Consider the following 20,508-nt stretch of genomic DNA (forward strand, 5'->3'; position numbering starts at 1 on the left):
GTCAGGATTTGCCACGATAGATGGGAGGGGCTACACAGATGCGCACGCCCGAAACCCAGAGGGCTCTGGAAACCCCGCTTCGTTTATTTTCCTTTCGGTTTTATTGCTCTCTTTTAGAGGAGAAAATCACACGAATTCGAACTCCGTCTTTGTATATAATGTGGTTTGCTCTGTTAAAGAGATTGGAGTTCCAACCAGTGAGGAGAGACAAAAAACAAGGAGAGAGGTTTGTTAATGGGATGCAGAAGGGTGACAGCTCCACAGTTCTGTGCACCTCGCCGATCTAGGGCTCGTTATGAAGTGGGAACCATCCAATAATAATCTAATAAGGACAACCACCCTGACTTCCGTTGGTCTGCCTGTCTATAGCTTTTCAAATATAGAGTTGAAGTCTTTCAGTTTATTAGTTTTTTAGAACCTCAAAATTGCTTACCAAAATGTACTGTTAAAGTTTTTTCATTATCTGTGGAAATGGTATTTTTCCTAACTTCAAATATATGGTTTTACGAAAATATTTATTAAACCTTTTTAATAATCTGCTCTGATAAAGCCTTTGAGATTTGCACTTTCTGGCATAAAAATGACAGATGAGAGTTACAATTGGAGAAAAGCTATTGCAGCTTGCACTGATGTTCACAATTTCTCTTAATTGCTTTCCCATTCTACTCACATTTATATTTTAGTTTGTGGAATTTTTTGCATTCTAGAATTTTTTTTTGCTTAAGTTGATTTTTTAACAGTAATATTTTGTTTCGGTTCTTTTGGCATCTTGTGTTATTTCAAATGACAAGTGTTGAAAATTGTATGGAGATCTTTTGAAATCCAGTAATAGCAATAATTAATCAGAGATCAATACCCATATTATTGTCGGTATGAATTGGTTTTTATTAAAATATAGAGAAATAGATGAAGAAAGATAAATAACAAGGATTTGTAGTCTTTATTACCCTAGTTGCAAATTGTCTTTGAAATAGAAAAACTATTACTGAGATAAAAAGGAAAACTTGGTCATTTAAAAGCCTTCTTGTAAGAAAAGGGGAAAACTTTGGTTTTAAATAGCCCATCTGGCCTTCAGAGGCTTTTCCCCAGGGAGCTCCACTGACTTCTGCCGCATAGATTGCGCCCGATGATGGACATAGCCCATGGCAAAGAGGCCAGGGAAGGAAAGCAAATGGACTTCTGTGAAAATACACGAGGGACAAATAGCATCCTGCTTGCCAAGTAAGTGCTAGAAAATGCTCTAAAACATGGGAAATACAGACAGGCCCCAGCAGGTTCCAGCATTCTTATGTTGGCTGGGATTCTGGTTTTTAATGCAAGTCCTTGTTCTCTGTTAAGTAGACCTTTGACCTACATGTTACCTTTTTTTTTTTTTTTTTGAAGTTATAGCTGGGCAGCGTTCTCCAGGTTAAGTCACACACAAAACTTTGATTTGATATTTTAAATCATGTTATAAATCAACATAGGCTGGGTTCTTCTTAACTGTGAAAAAGTAGTAAGGATTTATTCATAAAGGTTTGGAGGGGTTGGTTTATTTTTAAACTACAATTGCTTAGCATCTATAGAACTGGGTGGCCACACAGGGTCTTCTAGCAAAACTGTTTCTTGTTTGTTACGGTTGGTTGACGAGACCACCACCTTTTCCCTGTAGCAACCCCTGATGGTGACAAGAAGAAAGCCAATATTTCTGATACACTATCCTTGGGTGACTATATAATTTACTTTTAAAATTGTTTACCAGCCTCAAAAGAGTTGCAATGAAGAAGTCTTTTAGAAATGAGATCATTATTTATGAAATTTCTCAGATTCCCTTGTCTCTACCCTTTGTGTGTCCGTGATGTTTGTCCAGCGAAAACTTAATACCACTTTTCTGTCCTCCCCACCCCTTTCCCTTTTGGTAACCATAAATTTGTCTTCTACGTCTGTGAGTCTCTTTCTGTTTTGTAAATAAGTTCACTTGTATCATATTTTAGATTCACATATAGGTGATTAGCAGATACAAACTACTATATATAAAATAGGTAAACAACAAGGACCTACTGTATAACACAGGAAACTATATTCCATATCTTGTAATAACCTATAATGGAAAAGAATATGAAAAAGAATATATATATATGTGTATAAGTGAATCACTTTGCTGTATACCAGAAACTAACACAACATTGTAAGTCAACTCTACGTCAATAATAAAAAATTGAAGTTAAATTAAAAATACGACTTTTTACAATATATAATTCAATTTCAACATTGCTGAATCAGAGCATCTAAAGGGTGCATTTTGTGTGGTCGAATGGTAAATGGTGGCCTGGAAGTGGAGATAATGGCCATTCCCTAGCTCGAGTCTTTGGGCCAGGAAATCACCATTCTCTCTCTGACAAGGATCCTACCTCACATACTGATGTGGGAAATAACCTGAGACGATGGATGTGGAAATACTGAAATATAAATGGACTGTAAAATCGTAGGATGTTATTGCGTTCTGAATTTGAGATTCTTCATCTGCAAGCAAGGCTCTTATTTTCATTCATGTACCCATGAAATACCAATATCTGAGCTAGATCAGTGATATTTTATGAGCTGCTCAAAATTCATGATGCTTAATTAATTTAATATTTTATTTGATTTAAAACCCTGCTGGATTTTCTTTCCGGAAATTCAGACATATTTTAAATCCTTCCAGAAGGTGCTTCTAAGTCCTGTATTTAATATTCTTCATGTAATTTACATCTAAAATAGTGATTATAATCTAATTTTTAAAGCTAAGCCTTCATATATCATCCAGTTTAAAAGAAACCAGTAAAGTGTGTGTACTTTAGATAAAATCTGAGAAATAAACAATTATTATTTGGTTATTTTTCCTTTCCCCACTGTCTTTTTCATTGCCAAACAAATAAGGAAGTTGAGAGATGCTTTCCTTTCCTGATATCTGTTGGCCCTTCAAATCGCTCTTCCAAACAGCCTTCTGCCACCATTACCACACACACACACACACAAAATTGTGGAAAGGTTTCCTCTTGTTACTACACCTGCTTCTTTATGACAGTCGTATTCTCACTGGACCCTGTTGTCATTACCATCCTGGATTGAAACTCAAGTACCACTTCTGTCTCCTACTGGAGCCTACACGAAACCCTTCAAAGGCACTAATCAGACGTGGTTTCTCCTTGTCCATGTGAGACAGGTGAATAAGTATAACAAGTGAATTTAAGGAACTTATGGTCAGGATAAAAGCAAGACCAATGCAGGCTTGTTTAGTGCTGTTCTCAGACCAGTGGTATCAATTATTAGTGAGCTCGAGTTCCCAGAAGGTAAAATCAGTGCAGAGAAGAACAGTCAGGGAAAGCTTATTGGGAAGACAGGACTTTAGCCAGATCATGAAGGATGGGAAATGGGGATCGACGGAGAGAAGCATTAAATACGAGGCACAAGAATGAATAAGATGAGTTTTCAGGATAGCGGGACCCCATCCTGAATTCATGTAGTGAGCTGTGGGCAGGCAGGCCTTGGGAAATAGCTTGGTGAGCGTTATTCCTCTCCTGGGCACCTCCAGCCCCACCTCACCACCCCAAACGCTAACCCACCCCCATCTCCAGGCTCAGTTATATAAACAAAAATATCTTTGCATTTATAACACGTCCTCTAGTCCTTAAAAGGAAAATCCGAATCATAACATTTCCTGTGTCTCAATATGCTAATATTGGTATGATCAACATTCAGATTCCTGGGTTTTTCCGATAAAGAATGTCATTTTGCTGAACTGTTATTCTTTTCTTAAATGATCAAGAAACTTCTGTCACCTACCTTTAGTCTCTTTCCCTACTTCCTTATACACTTTTCACTCTCAGATCTTCTCCTTTGAATAGTTTATATTCACTATGTACCAGGAATACGCTCCTTGACATGTTCTGTGTATTTTCTGTGTATTGCCCGTCTCAGTCTAATCAGATGTTTTCATTTCATTGACTGAGCAGCTCCATGTCAGAACTTGTGGTGCTCATGTAGGTAACACAAGCTAATGTTTCTTGGTGGTGCTTTCATGAGATTGTGTGTTTTTAAACTTTCCTCAAAGGATAGACTCATGACACCCGCTTCTTTTGGTCCCACAACACCCTCTAGAGTAGTAAGTGTGCCAATTAGATGTACCAGTAGGTGCTGTGGACCCAGCTAACTTGGAAAGGTTTTTTTTTTTCTTTTCATAGTATAACATATATAATCTTCCCATTCAGAATATAAAAACTCTCAACTTTAAAAAGAAGACAATGGAATGAAAAATAATTTTGTCTCTTAGAGAAGTTCTGAAAGGAAAGATTTTTCCAGTGTTCTGGTCTGGAAATGAGTGTCTCCCCTCCCTGCCAAAAGAGAAGAATGGCTATGATTTTTCACAATAGTAAACTATTTAAACAGATAAGATTTTCCTTTTCACTAGTGGGGAAGAAAGTATCACCACTGCCACCCTGCTCGGAAGGTAACTTAATTCCAAACTCTACCAAGAATAATATTGGGCATTACTGGAGCTCCATTTGAACCAATCTCTGCCAAACTCCTTGAGTGAGAAATAATGGATTCTAAATGGGAATTCTTTCTACTTTGGGGAGTTTTCATGATATGTTACATAAAATATAAAACAATTTATCATAGAGTATTTCAGTTCTCTTTATCTAGACGTGACTTTTCATGTAAAATCTTTTGTATCTAGGAAGGAAAATACTTCTATATTATTTTGATAAATGAATTCTCAATACTAAGCCTAATTCTGTGACCTAACGTTGTAAGTGAAGACTCTTGTGAATCGAACAGAAACTCTTAAGAGGATGGATCCTAATGTAAGAAGGAGGTCTGTTTTTCCTGGTCATGTCCTGCCCTTTCTCCCCTGTAGCATACAAGCTTAAGTATGGTACATGGTGGCCTTCTACACGAATGTGCCTCGTCTCCCAGGCCTGGGTAGAGTAGGAAGTGGGTTTAGTAGCTACACATGGACGCTTTCTTAGGAGCGTTGTTATTGCTATTTTGCCTTTGCTTTGTGGTGTTCTAAGCTTCGGTGAAATTCATCTGGTAATACTGGCACCCAATCTGCATCAGATCAGCTATCACAATGGGACCCTTTACTCCCTATGAGCTTTGTTTAGCCCAGCTCAAGGGCCACAAATACCCAAAACAGTCTCTGAGAAGCTTCCATTCTTTAAATTCCTGGTGAGTGTGATTACTTTCTTAGTGTAAAAACAAAACTTATACTAGTGGGGGTTTTTGAAGCAGTTGCTAAAACACTAGTTGGATTGGTACTAAAACATAGTGGCTAGACATCAGGGACTTTAGGTGTTCAGTAAACCTGTGGATTTTCAGGTCACATCCTACCCCTCCTGCCTCAGTAAGATGGTGATTTCTGTGTCTGAGGAGGGGCCCAGATTTGTGCCATTTAACAAACACCTTCTGGTGATTCCGTGGCAGATAGTTAGCCATATGTTGAATATGTTGGTTAAAAAATATATATTAAAGGAAAAAGAACCCTGGTTACTTTGAGAGGCAATACACGGCGGAGATTAAGAACTTCAACTCTGGGGCTTCCCTGGTGGCGCAGTGGTTGAGAATCTGCCTGCCAATGCAGTGGACACGGGTTCGAGCCCTGGTCTGGGAAGATCCCACATGCCGCGGAGCGACTGGGCCCGTGAGCCACAATTACTGAGCCTGCGCGTCTGGAGCCTGTGCTCCGCAGCAAGAGGGGCCACGATAGTGAAAGGCCCGCGCACCGCGATGAAGAGTGGCCCCCGCTCGCCGCAACTAGAGAAAGCCCTCGCACAGAAACGAAGACCCAACACAGCCAAAATAAATAAATTAATAAATTAATTAAAAAAAAAAAAAAAAGAACTTCAACTCTGGAGCCAGATGGCCTGGGATTGAACCCCAGGTCTGCCACACTTGCTTATAATCTTGGGCAGTTTCTTCATCTGTAAAATGGGGTATAATAGTACTTTCCTGAGGGGTGGTTGTAAGAGCTCGTGAGTTGTAACATGTAAAATATTTGATTGGCCTGGCTCAGAGTACGCCCTTGATATGTTTTAAGTATGATTATTCTTGTCACTTCTATTTTGATTCTATGTTTGCTTCCTATGGTTTTTGTTTTTTTTTTTTCATCCTTGTAGAATGATCCCTGGGAACACTTTAGTAAACTTCAGATCTTCCCATAAAGCAACAGAGAACAGGGTAAGAGGACATGAGAGAGCATCGTATAGACTCTAAAACCAGACGGAGCTATGTTTAATTTTACTTCCATCCCATGGAAGCTATATTACCCTAATCTCACCCTCTGGTTCCCTATAGTATGGAGTTATTTTGATAGATAAAGCATGTGAAAGATGAACTTATTCCTAACATATAGTAAGCATTCAATGCATGTTTTCCATTTTTATTGTTCATATATGTCATGTATATAAAATATACACATCACAGAGAAGAAGAGGGAGACAGAGAGAAATTCAGTAACCCAGGCTTAGGAGGAAAGAGGAGAAGAGGGGAATTCAGGGAAGGTTTTTCCGAGGAAAGGAGTTTCTAGTCCATGCTGAATTGGGAAGCGATTAGAAGTTAGCCAGGATATAGTGGGAGTGGGGAGGGAGGGAGAGGTGCAAAGAGTAACCTTCAGAGAACCGCGTGTTGCTTCCCTTGTATGAGGCTGGAATGTGTATCTGGGTGGGTGAGGGGTGGGAGTTCCTGGGAAGAGATCAAAGAAATCTAAGAGAGAAACTACAGTCAGACCGAGTAGGGCCTAATAAATAAGCCCTGGTAAGGAGTTTGAATTTGATCCTGAGGCTAATAGGGGGCAGTTACTTTTTTTAACAAGGGAGTGAGAAGATCAGATATGCACCTTAGAGAAAGTATTCTACTGCTGGTGTGGAGAATGAGCTGGAGGGGGCCGGAAGATGGGCAGAGACCAGGAAGCAGGCTGTTGAAGAAATCCAGTGCTGGTGGCCTGGACTAAAAGTTATCAGCTCTCTTTCCTAAGTCCTCCGTGGAGGCGGCTGGGGCAGCCCTGCAGATCTGATTCTGAGGGTTAAAAATTAATACTGCCTGAGCCTGATTCTCTAGCACGTCCATCTCTGCCTGACCTTAAGTTAGATCCTTGTGGAAGTTGCATTAAGTCTCGTAGGCCACTGGAGTGCTGTTAAACTCCTGCTCCTGCATGTGAAATGGAATGGAATCTCAGCCTGCAGTCAGCCAGTAAATGAGTATAACTTATGTTGAATTCCAGCTAATGTACCGCCGTCGAAGTAGCATGAAGTCTGGGAAGTCACTGGGGTACCATTTAGAGTACTGAACAGTGATTTACTTGGTTAGACCCCAATGGCCTGTATGTGCCAATATAGCTTCCATGGTCTTTTTTACTTTGTTCCAGGGAATAAGTTATGGAATGAAAACATCCATTTTTAAAATACATTTTCTATATCTTAATTCATTTTCTTGGTGGATGGGGATTATTGAGGTCACTATTTATTGTCCAAAAATGTGTAGTACAAACGAAAGTAGCAAGTCATAACCTAAAAACGTGTAGTTTAAATGAAAGTCACAAGTCATAACCCAAAGTAATTTTTCCTATCAAATGTATATAATACAGTTTTCAAAAGTATTGATGGTCACACTCTTACCCAGAATAAATTTGAATTTTTATAAGGAATTTTTTAAATGCTCATTATAAGTTTGTGATATATATATATATAGGTATAGATACAGATTTAATGTTAATTTTTCACTGACGTACAAATATATAGAATGAGTCATATGCCCATGAAGTCCAGTGTTTAAAAAGAAAAAAAACAGAACTAATGTTAACCTGGTAAGTCCTAGAGGTCCAAGCCTGTATCTTCTATCCTCATGTAATTATCACCACAAGCCCTGTATTTAATACTTGCTTAATAAGTTATGTGGTTGCCACGTGTACATGATCATTAATATGAAAAGCTTGTCTGTTGTTGCCCCTACGTTTGTGGTGAAACAAGTATTTGTTGTGTGAGAGCTCGCAGCTTATCTGTGATAGGTGTCCTGGGCCCTTTGAATAACCGATGTTCCTAAAATTTACAAATGAGGAAACCTCAAATATGAGTCTGTAATAACTACATTTAAAACTATCTTAGGAAATATTTTCCCCTCTTAATAAAAGTTAACAGATCCTTGAGATTAGCTCAAGATGGCGGAGTAGAAGGACATGCTCTCACCTCTTCTTACAAGAACACCGGAATCACAACTAACTGCTGAACGAAAAAGCACCGGAACCTACCAAAAAAGATACCCTACATCCAAAAATAACAAATCCTCTGATTGGGTTTTCAAAGTGCGTAGATGCTTGATAAATAAGTAGGAAAAGAATTTTAGATATGCAAAGAGATTAAGTCATATTTATCTAGTTTGGGAAAGTCAAAAGAGGGAAAAGATAAATACGGTGGAGAATTTTAGAAATGTTTACTGGAATAAACAGTAACGGTTCCGAACGTTTGTGTGTTGCTGTGGCTTGTTCATTATGTTTTCCAAAATATTACTTCATTTGATGTGTTTAAGAAGCCTATGAAATAGAGTTTCTACAGCTAGGGAAATTATTTCTTAGAGCAGTTAGGTGATTTGTCCAGAGTCCAAACAGCTCATAGGTAATGAACTGGAAACTCTATGTTTTCTGACTCTTTAGACAGTACTTAAATGTTCAGTAGCAAGTAAATAATTGGCATATATTAACTACCACATTGTATCTGAAGTCATCTGTGACTAGGCAGTTCACATGGAAGATGTCCTCCTTAAACTGCCCACGCATTTACTGCCTAGACTGCTCATTTGCCATAAAATTTTAATTTAAAAAAATGGTTTTTCTGTTTACAGAAGTAACACAGGTTCTGAGTAGAAAATTTAAAAATGTACATTGGCTCCATGAATATTATGTGACCATAGATTGCACCCCTCCATAGATTCTGACATTTTTGTGCTTTTTGGAAATATATTTTATGCTTTAAAAATATTTCAAATGAGATCACAAAGAACATTTTTGTTGCTTTAGTTTTTATTTTAACAAATTAGTATGAAAAAATGTCCTGTGTCGTTAAATGTCATTATGATACTATTTCAACAGCTTCATAATATTCCATTTTCCAAATAACACCTATTAAGAACTTGGGGATGCTCTCTTTGTTTTGTTATTAGAAATAACACTGAAGAATATCTTTACTAACTACCTCATTGTATAAATTCATATTTTCTTAGATAGCCTGGCAATAAAATTGCTGGGTTAAATGATATATAAATGTCTTGATCATGACCAAATAGCCCAATAGCTTGTCTTATTTAAATCCCCATTTTGTTGTGTATGAATGCCATTTTTTACACGTTTGCCAATCCCTGATCTTTTCAAAAATCTTTGCCAAAATGATCATCAAAAATAGTATATTATTAAAGGTACATGCACCCCTATGTTCATAGCAGCACTATCACAATAGTCAAGACATGGAAACAACCTAAATGTCCATCAAGAGATGAATGGATAAAGAAGATGTGGTATATATATACAATGGAATACTACTCAGCCTTAAAAAAGAACAAAATAATGCCATTTGCAGCAACATGGATGGACCTAGAGATTATCATACTAGGTGAAGTAAGTCAGAAAGAGAAAAACAAATACTATATGATAACACTTATATGTGGGATCTAAAACATGACAGAAATGAACCTATCTAGGAAACAGAAAGATTCACAGACATAGAGAACAGACTTGTGGTTGCCAAGGGGTTGGGGGGGAGGGGAGGGATGGAGTGGGAGTCTGTGGTTAGCAGATGCAAACTATTACGTATAGAATGGATAAACAACAAGGTCCTACTGTAGAGCACAGGGAACTATATTAAATTTCCTGAGATAAACCGTAATGGAAAAGAATATTTAAAAATGTATATGTATGTATAATTGGATCACTTTGCTGTACAGGAGAAATGAACACAACATTGTAAATCAACTATACTTCAAGAAAAAAATGGTGGTTGTCACTTTGCATGGTTAAACAGTAAGATAGTAAATCCATTGAAGGAGGGGACTAAGATTTGCTCTTTGGCTTGAATCCTGCACAACGCCTGCTGTATCTTTTGACACAGAGACATTCAACAAACAGGGTGTTGCCTACACAGCACATGTAATACATAAAACATTGGTCATGTTCCTATTTGATCTTTGTTTTTATCAAATACTTCAAGTGCTTCCCTTCATTCTTCTGTGAAATGAAATAACCAGCTTTTTCGGTGGCCATTCAGATGGCAAGTACGAGTTGGAAAGCATTTTGCATTTTTGGAAGTAGCATCATAGTTTTTGAGCTAGCAGGAACTTTAAAGATCATTCAATCTGATCCTGTTACTTTACAATAAGCGTATTTAATGTAAAGATATGAAAAATCCTGGTGTGTTTTACAAATCGAAATGGAAAGCTCGGTGTCTAATATTTTTGCACAAATGTATAATTTGTCCATAGTTTATATGAGTTCCTCATGTCCTCAGAAATGTAAACCTCTCTACTTTTTAATTCTTTGTAGTATAGTGAAACTAAAATGGTCGACCATTTTAAGAAAACAGAATTTTAGCCATGGCAATGGATTCTGGTTTCAAAGATAAACCAAACGCATTTGCAGTGAACTCCAACCCTGCTTTATCTAAATAATAATTTCCTATAGGCACATTACTTGGCATGGCTTAGTCAACCATATTTCTTTTCGTTTTGTTTTAGGTAGCAGTTTTACAACATCATCGGGATTATATACAGGAAATAATTCACTCACAAATTCCTCTGGATTTAACAGTTCACAGCAGGTAATTTTCAAAGCCAGTTTAACTTCTGAAATTTAAAGAAATGCAACAGATGATTTTCTTAGGTAAAGAAAGATTCGTTTATATTACACTATAAGCGAGACCTTTCTTAAGCCTTCTAATAGTTGTTTTTTTTTTTTTTAAGAAATATTAATCTTTTTTTTTTTTTAGACATATGGATTTATTATTTATTTATTTATTTTTTGGGCTGTGTTGAGTCTTCGCTTCTGTGCGAGGGCTTCCTCTAGTTGCAGCAAGCGGGGGCCACTCCTCATCGCGGTGTGCGGAATAGTTGTTTTTTTGTTTTTTGTTTTTCCTCCTTTAAAAATCTCTTTAGCGGTCCTATATGGTGAGTTGTTTGGTTCTCAGATTGGTTGAATTTTACCTAGAAATCATGGAATAGAAATATGAAGAGGGAATCTGATCTTACATAAAACTGGTTTGCAAGTCTGCTCACTTCAGCCAGCGTGTGCTTGTGTGTCCCTTTGGGAAGTCAGAGAAGACGGAAGTGCAAACACATTCATGGTTACATTCTGAAAACGCTAAGCAGCAGCTGTATTCTGACAGGTTGCTCTTGTGTGGTTTGATTTGGTAGGACTATCCGTCGTATCCCAGCTTCGGCCAGGGTCAGTATGCACAGTATTACAACAGCTCGCCGTACCCGGCACATTACATGACAAGTAGCAACAGCAGCCCAACGACGCCGTCCACAAATGCCACTTACCAGCTTCAGGAACCGCCATCTGGCATCACCAGCCAAGCAGTGACAGATCCCGCAGCAGGTAATTACGTGCATTTTTATTAGTCCTGCACGCTATGTTTCTGGTGGTTGAAATGCATTTTTCCGGAGTCATATATTCACAACAGTGGTCGCACAGCTTTGACAAGTTTTGGCAAGGCCTTAAGTCAAGCAGCATGATGGTGACCTTAGCTTTATTTTTACTTGCTTAAAAATTTTAGTACAAAGTGTATAACTTCAAAAGTACATGAAATAGAGATTTTGTTTAGTCGTACCTATACTCAATTTTCAAGATATATATAGCTTTTTAGATGCATAAGTATAAATGTTTAGCTATAATGCTTACCTATAATTATAACTGTGTTGACATATGAATATGAAGATAAATGACATCACCTCGAATTTAATGTTTATCATCATGAAACAGTTAATGTTTTTCAAAAAACTCAAATAGCATCAAAGGGTTGATCATGGAAAATGGTGATTCTCCTGGCCTCCCCTTTCCCCCTCATGACTTGCTGTGAATTTTTTAACAATGTATCTGAGGGCGGGCATTTTTTGTACTCCTGCACAACCTTTGAGGGGCCCTTTCAAATGCAAGTCTCTCCATCTCTGGAAATTTATCTGCTATGTTTTTATTTATAAAAATTTTTATTTATTTATTTATTTATTTTTGGCTGTGTTGGGTCTTCCTTTCTGTGCGAGGGCTTTCTCTAGTTGTGGCAAGCGGGGGCCACTCTTCATCGCGGTGCGCGGGCCTCTCACTATCGCGGCCTCTCTTGTTGCGGAGCACAGGCTCCAGACGCGCAGGCTCAGTAGTTGTGGCTCACGGGCCTAGTTGCTCTGCGGCATGTGGGATCTTCCCAGACCAGGGCTCGAACCCGTGTCCCCTGCATTGGCAGGCAGACTCTCAACCACTGCGCCACCAGGGAAGCCCTCTGCTATGTTTTTAATATTTCTTCCCCTCCATTAATTCTTTCTGGAACTCTTAATATTGCATGCTTAATTTCCTGAATTGGTCTCTAACTAGGTTTCTTACATTTTCTCTTGCACTTCTTGCATCCTTAACTTTTTAAAAATGTAGTCTTTCCTTTCATGGATTAGAGGTGAGCTGTTATCCTCAAAGCAGCAGCGAGTTTTTTTCCTTTGCCTTTTATTCCTAGAGCCAAAGCCCACCACACCATGTCAGGTTAAAATGGTCTTACATTGTAAGGCTCACTTCTATGATGTGATCACAGTGTTAATTCTAGGCGGTTATCCCAAATCGTGGGGGGGAAAAAATGTAATGGATGCTAATTTAAATTTTAACTATAGGGTTGTCTTGTAAATCTTAGCAGATGACCCTCCCGGAAACTCCTTTAAGTGTTTAGTTGTTCTGCCTTTTCTCTTAAATACATGCAAATGCTGTTTTATTCTCGAGTAGGAAGTTACATCATTCTTAATCTTGCATTACAACTACCTGCGCATCTCCACTATAAACATTTTTATCTTTGAGTATTTTATTCCATTTACCTTTATTTTAAAAAACTCGCTTGATATAACATTCTTCACGCGGTTCACACGTGTAAAAACAGTATTCATAGAACCTCATGTATGTTTTTCTTCTGTCTTTTAATTAGATTTCACATCTATATAATCCCACTTAAATAAACTGTTATAGAAGGTATTGAATGTCCTGTAGAAGTTATTGTAGAATTTTCTTCTCTACTTACATTAACTTCATATAGGTATCAAGAGGAAAGATAATGGCTTGCTGAAATTTAGGGATATCTTGTGTTTTACATGAACCATCCGGGTCATGCAAGCTTCTCAAGGACCGAAAGGAATTTTGAAATGAGGATAGCTATGTGAATGAGAAATAGAAAAACTCTTTAGGGTCTGTGGAATAAGAGATTGAGAAAAGGAGACAGCAGAATAATTTTACTTAATTCATGACATTTTGGTTGTGAAGAGAATAGAATAAAACAAACTGGTGAAGACTTAATCATGTTTCTCAAATTAAGGTTGATTAGAGCTTTAAAAAAAGGCCATTTGGACATATCATAAAACTTTATCTCTGAAACTTGACATTGTTCTAAGTGAATTTTATTTATAAAAGGGATGCTGTGTGAGAGAGTGGGGATGAGTGGACACGAAGCCACGCCAGATGGGAAACAATGCGAAATTATAATTTTTGAAAGGTATATATAATTTTATTTTAAGATTGAATGATCTATCTTAGGTTTTATTTGAATAAATGCTTAGTGTTTTAGGTACTTATTTCAATTTCAGTGTCTTTATGGCTACAGAATAGGAAAGAATTGAAATGGGGAGAAAATAATATTTTTCAGATTTTTTTATATTCACCACTTCCCACTAAAACGCATGTGTAGGGATCAGCCTTTCTTGTCTTACATAGTTAGGAGTGGAAAGTTCAGTGAGTTTACACATTGAAAAAGAAATGTGGATTACTTTAAAAATTCAAGGAAAATTTAGTCTTTTTTTTTTTTTTTTTTAAACGTTTGTGGTAAGATTGTGGATTCAGCCTAAGTTGTTTGGCATTAACTTCCCTTTCTTACTAGTCATGTGTAAAATTATAGACTTATACTTCTTGATGAAAAGTAAGTGTTGGTGATGAAGTACATAAAAATCATTAAACTAAAGAATTCGAAGGAATGATTTATTACATATAACCTAATGTTTTTGTTTCAAGATTGAAATAAAAAATAGTTAAAATAATGAATGTCTGTTTTTGTTGAAGTTATTTCAGGTGTTTTTTTTCTTTTAATAGTCTATTGGGTTTAAAGTCAGTATTTTCTAAAACTGGAAAGTTAAATTCTAGTCAATTATCTGATCTTATAGATGACCAGGTTTCTGCCTTTCAGTTTCATGGAATTATGCAGTACAGATGAATCCACAGTACATGAGTTCTTCCATACTTTATGATATCTGTTCTTTATTGTTCATAGAATTGTTATGTCATAATGAACAAATAAGATAGCCTTGTAAGGCTTTTTCAGGGCAAACATGTAGGGACTCATTTATTTTTAATTGTGCATTTTAAAATTGGTATGAACAATACTAATCTTTCAAGTCCATGATATTACGCAGTATTACTTATAAATATGTACCTCCTCATGAATCTTAAGTTCAAAACTTATTTTAATATGTTTGTAATTAAATATTGAAAACTTTATCCTCCTTTCATTAGGCATGTGTAATACATTAAAAATAACATAACTTGCATATGAAAGCTTACTCTCAAATTTTAAAAACTAAAAACAGTGCCTTTGCATTCATTTAAAAAAATGAGTTTATTAGTCATGCATTGACTGTCTTAATAAAATAGAATTTACATCATCTGGAGATATGTAAGAATCCATCTACTTGAGAAACATAGTGAGATTTATCTGATCATTCACCAATGTTTTAATTTACTTATTGGATTCAAGAAAATAGTGCCTACTCTTCAGCTAGCAGTGCCAGCCTCCCCACTCCCCGTTGAAGGACATCTTGGTTGCCTCCAATTTTGGCAATTATAAATAAAGCTACTATAAACATTTGTATAGGTTTTTGTATGGACATATGTTTTCACTCATTTGGGCAAATTCCTAAGAGTCTGATGGCTAGATTGTATGGTAGAAGTATGTTTAGTTTGATAAGAAACTGCTAAAATGTCTTCCAAAGTGGCTGTATCATTTTGCACTTCTACCAGCAAGAATGAGAGTTCCTGTTGCTCCACATTGTCACCAGGGTTTGGTGGTGTCAGTTTTCAAATTTTGGCCATTCTAATATGTGTGTTGTGGTATCTAATTGTTTTAATTTGCATTTTCCTAATGAAATATGATGTTGAGTATCCTTTCATGTAATTATTTGCCATCTGTGTGTCTTCTTTGATGAGGTATCTGTTCAGATGTTTTGCCCACTTCTTAATCAGGTTGTTTGTTTTCTTATTGTTGAATTTTAGAAGTTCTTTGTATATTTTGGATACAAGTCCTTTATCAGATGTTGTTTTGTCCCAGTCTGTGTCTTGTCTTTTCCTTCTCTTAACATTACCTTTTGCAGAGCAGAAGTTTTTAATTTGAATGAACTCCATCTTATCATTTTTTTTTCTTTCATGGAACATGCATTTGGTTTTGTATCTAAAGACTCATTGCCAAACCATTGGTTTTCTCTTATGTTATGATCTAGAAAATTTGTGGGCATAGAGTTGTTCATAATATTCTTTTTTTATCCCTTTAATGTCCGTGGGCTTGCTAATGATGGACCCCCCTCTTTCATTTCTGATATTAGTAAGTTTTATCTTCTCTCTTTTTGTCTTGGTTAACCCTCTAGAGTTTTATTAATTTTATTGACCTTTTCAAAGAGCCAATTTTTAGTTTTATTGATTTTTCTCTGTTGTTTTCCTGCTTTCAATTTCATTGGCTTCTCTGTTATTTAGTATTTCTTTTGCCTACTTTTTTTTATATATATAAATTTATTTACTTATTTTTGGCTGCATTGGGTCTTCGTTGCTGCACGTGGGCTTTCTCTAGTTGCGGCGAGCGGGGGTTACCCATCATTGTGGTGTACAGGCTTTTCTCATTGGGGTGGCTTGTCTTTGTTGAGGAGCACGGGCTCTAGGTGTGCAGGCTTGAGCAGTTGTGGCATGCGGGCTCAGTAGTGGCTCATGGGCTCTAGAGTGCAGGCTCAGTAGTTGTGGCGCATGGGCTTAGTTGCTCCGCGGCATGTGGGATCTTCCCGGACCAGGGCTCGAACCCGTGTCCCCTGCATTGGCAGGTGGATTCTTAACCACTGCGCCACCAGGGAAGTCCCTTCTTTTGCCTACTTTTGATTTCATTTGCCCCTCTTTTTCTAGTTTTCTAAGGTTTGAAGTTTAGATGATTGATTTTAAGTCTTTCTTCTTTTCTAATATACACATACAGTGCTATGAAGTTCCCTCTAAGCACTGCTTTTGTTGCATCCCACAATATTTGATAGGGTTTTTTTTTTCATTTTCATTTAGTTCAAAATATTTTTATTTTCATTATCATTGAAGCCCTCCCTTTCAAAGAGGTGTATATTTATAAACATCCTATTGGAGAAAAATCTTAGAAATTTGATGGTATACAGTAAGAATCATTTGTTACAGCCATAGTTATTCACATCTTCCTAATTAAATGGCTTTCAGTTCTTAGAAAATGTGTTTAGTTTCTGAGAGAAGGGTATTACATGGTCCCTTCAAATTCTACTATCTATATAAGATAATTTTGGTCACAGTCAACTCTTTTTTTTTTCCTTATCCAAATCTAAGTAATATTAAAATTAAATCCAATATTACTTTCATTTTTAAATGATAGATTTCATTTAAAATTTCTTTTAAACTTTTAAAAGAAAAATTTCTTTTAAATTTTAAATTTCTTTTAAAAATATTTTTCTTTGCAAAGTTACTGATTTTCTTCTATGTTTAAAAACATATAGAGGTAAGAAATAAAAAAAGAAAAAGACATTTTAGGATGTTTCCCTTTTGTGCTAATATCTAAACTCTCATCCCTCCTAGCCACTGAAGTGTAAAGAGTATATTATTTCCTTGTTCTGAACCCTAAAATCTTAAGGCATGTTGTTACCAACATAATTGAATACGTTTTTTTAAAAAAGTGGTTAAAAAATAATTTAACCACTCGAGAGTTATTCATGAAGGAATTTTTTAATTGATTTTTATCAAAAGAACACTTAAGCCATTCTTTAAAAAATGTTTTTCTTTATCATATGTCAAAATATGAACACTCATTTGTAATCCAATTACTGTGCTATATTTAAATAATTTGGCTTGAAAACATTTTTCTTGTCCAAAATCTCTTAGAACATCTCATAATAATTATGACAGTGATCATAATAATAATACATAGTAAAAACGCAATTACTATGTTTAGAGCTTTACATTATATTACCTTCAACCTTATAAATATACCCATGAATTAGGTACTATATGTCTCCATTTTACAGATGAAGAAAATGAGGCACATAACTCTTGAATGCTCAGTAAATGTTAGGTGTTATTAAGTTAATCTGGAATTTTGAGGCCAAATTCTTATGAAAGGGCTATTCACCTGTAACATTGTATTTTTAAAATAGTACAGAGAAATCAGAGAGAGAGGGATAAAGGTAAATGATAAATAATCATTTTAGGTTAATGTGAAATAAAAGCTAATTATGTATTTATTAGGAACGAATTTTAGCACGGATGCTATAGAAAAGTTCCTTTTTCAAAGGATTTGTTCATTTGAATTTCTTACAAAAAACTTGATGTTGAAATCTACCTTTTCATGCTCTGACTGCGTGCAGACAATTTACTGGTTAAGGTGATGTACAGGAATCTTGCCAATATTGAATTTCAAGTGACAGAGGAAAAATCAGTATAAGAGGGAATTCAATATGCATGGGAAACCATTTGTTCCCTTTGCTTCTTTGATCCTTGCCAAGGCCCAGGAAAGTAGAGCAAAGCGCATGAAAAACAGGGGAACATTCTTGTGCAAAGTGGCAGGAGCGCTCTGAGCTCTCACAGGAATTCTGTGTGACAGGATGAAAAACTAAACTGCTGGCCGTCTTCCCTGTGAATGTAGGACATTTGGGCCACATCTATACTACCTAACGTGTCTATGTCTGTTCGCTATAGATATGATACTGAGGTTTGCAATAAGCTTCCATTTTCACTCCTATATTTTGCCAAGTGAGCAGTTTTGCAAATCTTTAGGCCATATTTGCTCCTTTCCACAGATGCCTTGTGGACTTTGGAAGAGTTTGCAGTTTGTTCAGCTCGAAAAGCAACTATTTCAGCAAAACAATTTAAACTAACATTTTAGAAACATTTGTCAGCAAAACAAATATTTGTATCTGAAATAGCCAGGCTATTGAGATGTGAGAAAACAAAACAGATGTTTGTTGGGCGTTCTTGTGTTTGGTTGTCTTGATGGCATTTGTTTTCTTTCTTTTTTCTTTTTTTTTTACCCCCAGGGGATGTACAGTGTTAACCTTAATGAGATTATAAAATTCTTGGAAATAAAATTCACGCTTTTTTTTATATTGCCAGGAATGTAGTAAAAATGAATTGCTGTACCTGTGAATTTTGGACTTGTTTCTAAGAAGTGAAAAATTCACTGTTTTAGCATTTACCCATTTTGTGCCTCGTTACTGGTTTCACTAATTTTTTCAGTTAGCTGGCATGAACTCAGGATGCCTTAGAGTCAATTTTAGTACACTTGGATTCCAGTATGTCATTCTTTCTGATATTTTTACGTAACAGATGATTTGAATATAAATAATAAAAATCAGAAAGCATATATTATAGAGCTAATTAAATTAGTTTAGTTCACTAACCTCCCAAACATTTATTATTTCATCTTCTTTTGTAGCTAATTGAGTCATTGTTTTTGTAAAGTATTGGTATTAAGCATCCTATGGGGCCAACACAAATCAATGTAATAAGTTCTCTTGTTTAAGTGGAAGGACATCAGCATTTACTGATTCAATTTTTTAATTAGAGATCGCTGGGGAAAAGGACATAGAAAGTTACCTGTGTTTGCCATCCCTCCACCTCATTTAATTGGGTTTGGATGGTTTAGCGGATGAGTTTGGGATTAACTTTTCAATAAAGGTAGTTTTGATGATTAATGGCTATCAGTTTTACTCCTAGCTTCATAGCCAAAAAAAAAAAATTTAAGTTTAATGAATGTCTTTTACATTTATTGAACAATAACGAAAGAGCATGGGACAGAATTATAAAGGTCCACGAGGGTTTACAGAGAAAAGTAAAACCCCTTTCATCTTCTACACCCAGCTCCTTGGTTTCTTTCAGCAGAGTTTCTTGTGTATCCTTCTACGGATACACTTTGCTTATATAAACATAGACATAGCACCTGCCCCTGAGCACTTTTTTTTTTGCATACTCAAGTATGTATACTTTTAATTAGTTTTCTTTTTCCTTAAAGATATTAGAATACTATACATACTATTCTGTACCCTACATTTTTCTCTTAGTAATATACAAAGAAAAAGTCAATATGTAGTTTTGTTGTTTTTTATATTTCATATCCAAATATAACAATGGCGAATATATTCTGAGCACTTACTATGTACCAAGCAGCATTCTGAGCACTGTTTGTGCATGACTTAGTTTGTTTCTACCAGGTCCAAGAGAATAGGCAATGTCATCATTATCCCCATTTTACAAGCAAGGGAAGCCAAGGAGAGGTCAGCTGCAGTGCTGGATTTAACCTCTGGAAGCTTGGCTTCAAACTTGAGTTCTTAATCAGGAAAGCATGCTGCTTCTTAAAACCACTGGGTCTGAGATTTCAAACAAGCGGAAACATGAAAATGTAAACAAAGAGTCACAAAAGGTAGTAGCTATATGTGTTCATTTTCTTTAATTATTCATAGCATATATGAGCATAATTACTCAGCAAAGGCATCTATTAGGAGGCATTCAGTTAAATATATGTTCAATGTTTGAGTGAGCTCTACTTGCTAATAAAAATAACGTAGGTCTGTCTGAAATTATAGGGACATGGTATGTAATATATCTAAGGTGATCTTTTACTGTATTTCCTGAATTATAAGATCAGTTTGTTGGTCTCTTGAATGATCCTACAACCAGTTGTACACTTTCTTATCTTCCACTTTCCTGCATCTGTTCTGTCCTTAACTCGCTATTTATCCTGTTTAATAATTACCTACTGTGGACCTGCTTAGGAAACGATATTCACAACAGCCCTTTACCCTTTCCTTTCCCTTTCCCTGCAAGGACCTCATTCTCTACCTTGCGAACTTTTTCTTTTTTTCTTTATTTCTCCACTCACAGCTCATGGTTGATGAGTGTTAAGTATAGGGATAATGATATTCTTGTCTCAAGGGAAGCCATTCATTTTAAAGTGAAAGCAGGCATCTTAACCCAGTACAATCATCTTCCAACACTTTTGAAAATATTTACGTGACCCC

General features: G+C 36.2%; 1 protein-coding gene across 12 annotated transcripts in view; it reads left to right on the forward strand.

The window, feature by feature from the left end:
* Positions 1-20,508, forward strand: part of EYA1 (EYA transcriptional coactivator and phosphatase 1) — a 326,842-nt gene that overhangs the window by 218,193 nt on the left and 88,141 nt on the right. For all 12 annotated transcript variants that reach the window (XM_057532324.1, XM_057532326.1, XM_057532325.1 and 9 more), the window contains 2 exons: positions 10,738-10,820; positions 11,413-11,599. In XM_057532324.1, the coding sequence (XP_057388307.1) occupies positions 10,738-10,820; positions 11,413-11,599 (270 nt within the window). The remainder of the gene's footprint in view (positions 1-10,737; positions 10,821-11,412; positions 11,600-20,508) is intronic.

The sequence above is a fragment of the Balaenoptera acutorostrata genome, chromosome 17 (genome assembly GCF_949987535.1).
Source record: "Balaenoptera acutorostrata chromosome 17, mBalAcu1.1, whole genome shotgun sequence".
NCBI lineage: Eukaryota > Metazoa > Chordata > Mammalia > Artiodactyla > Balaenopteridae > Balaenoptera > Balaenoptera acutorostrata.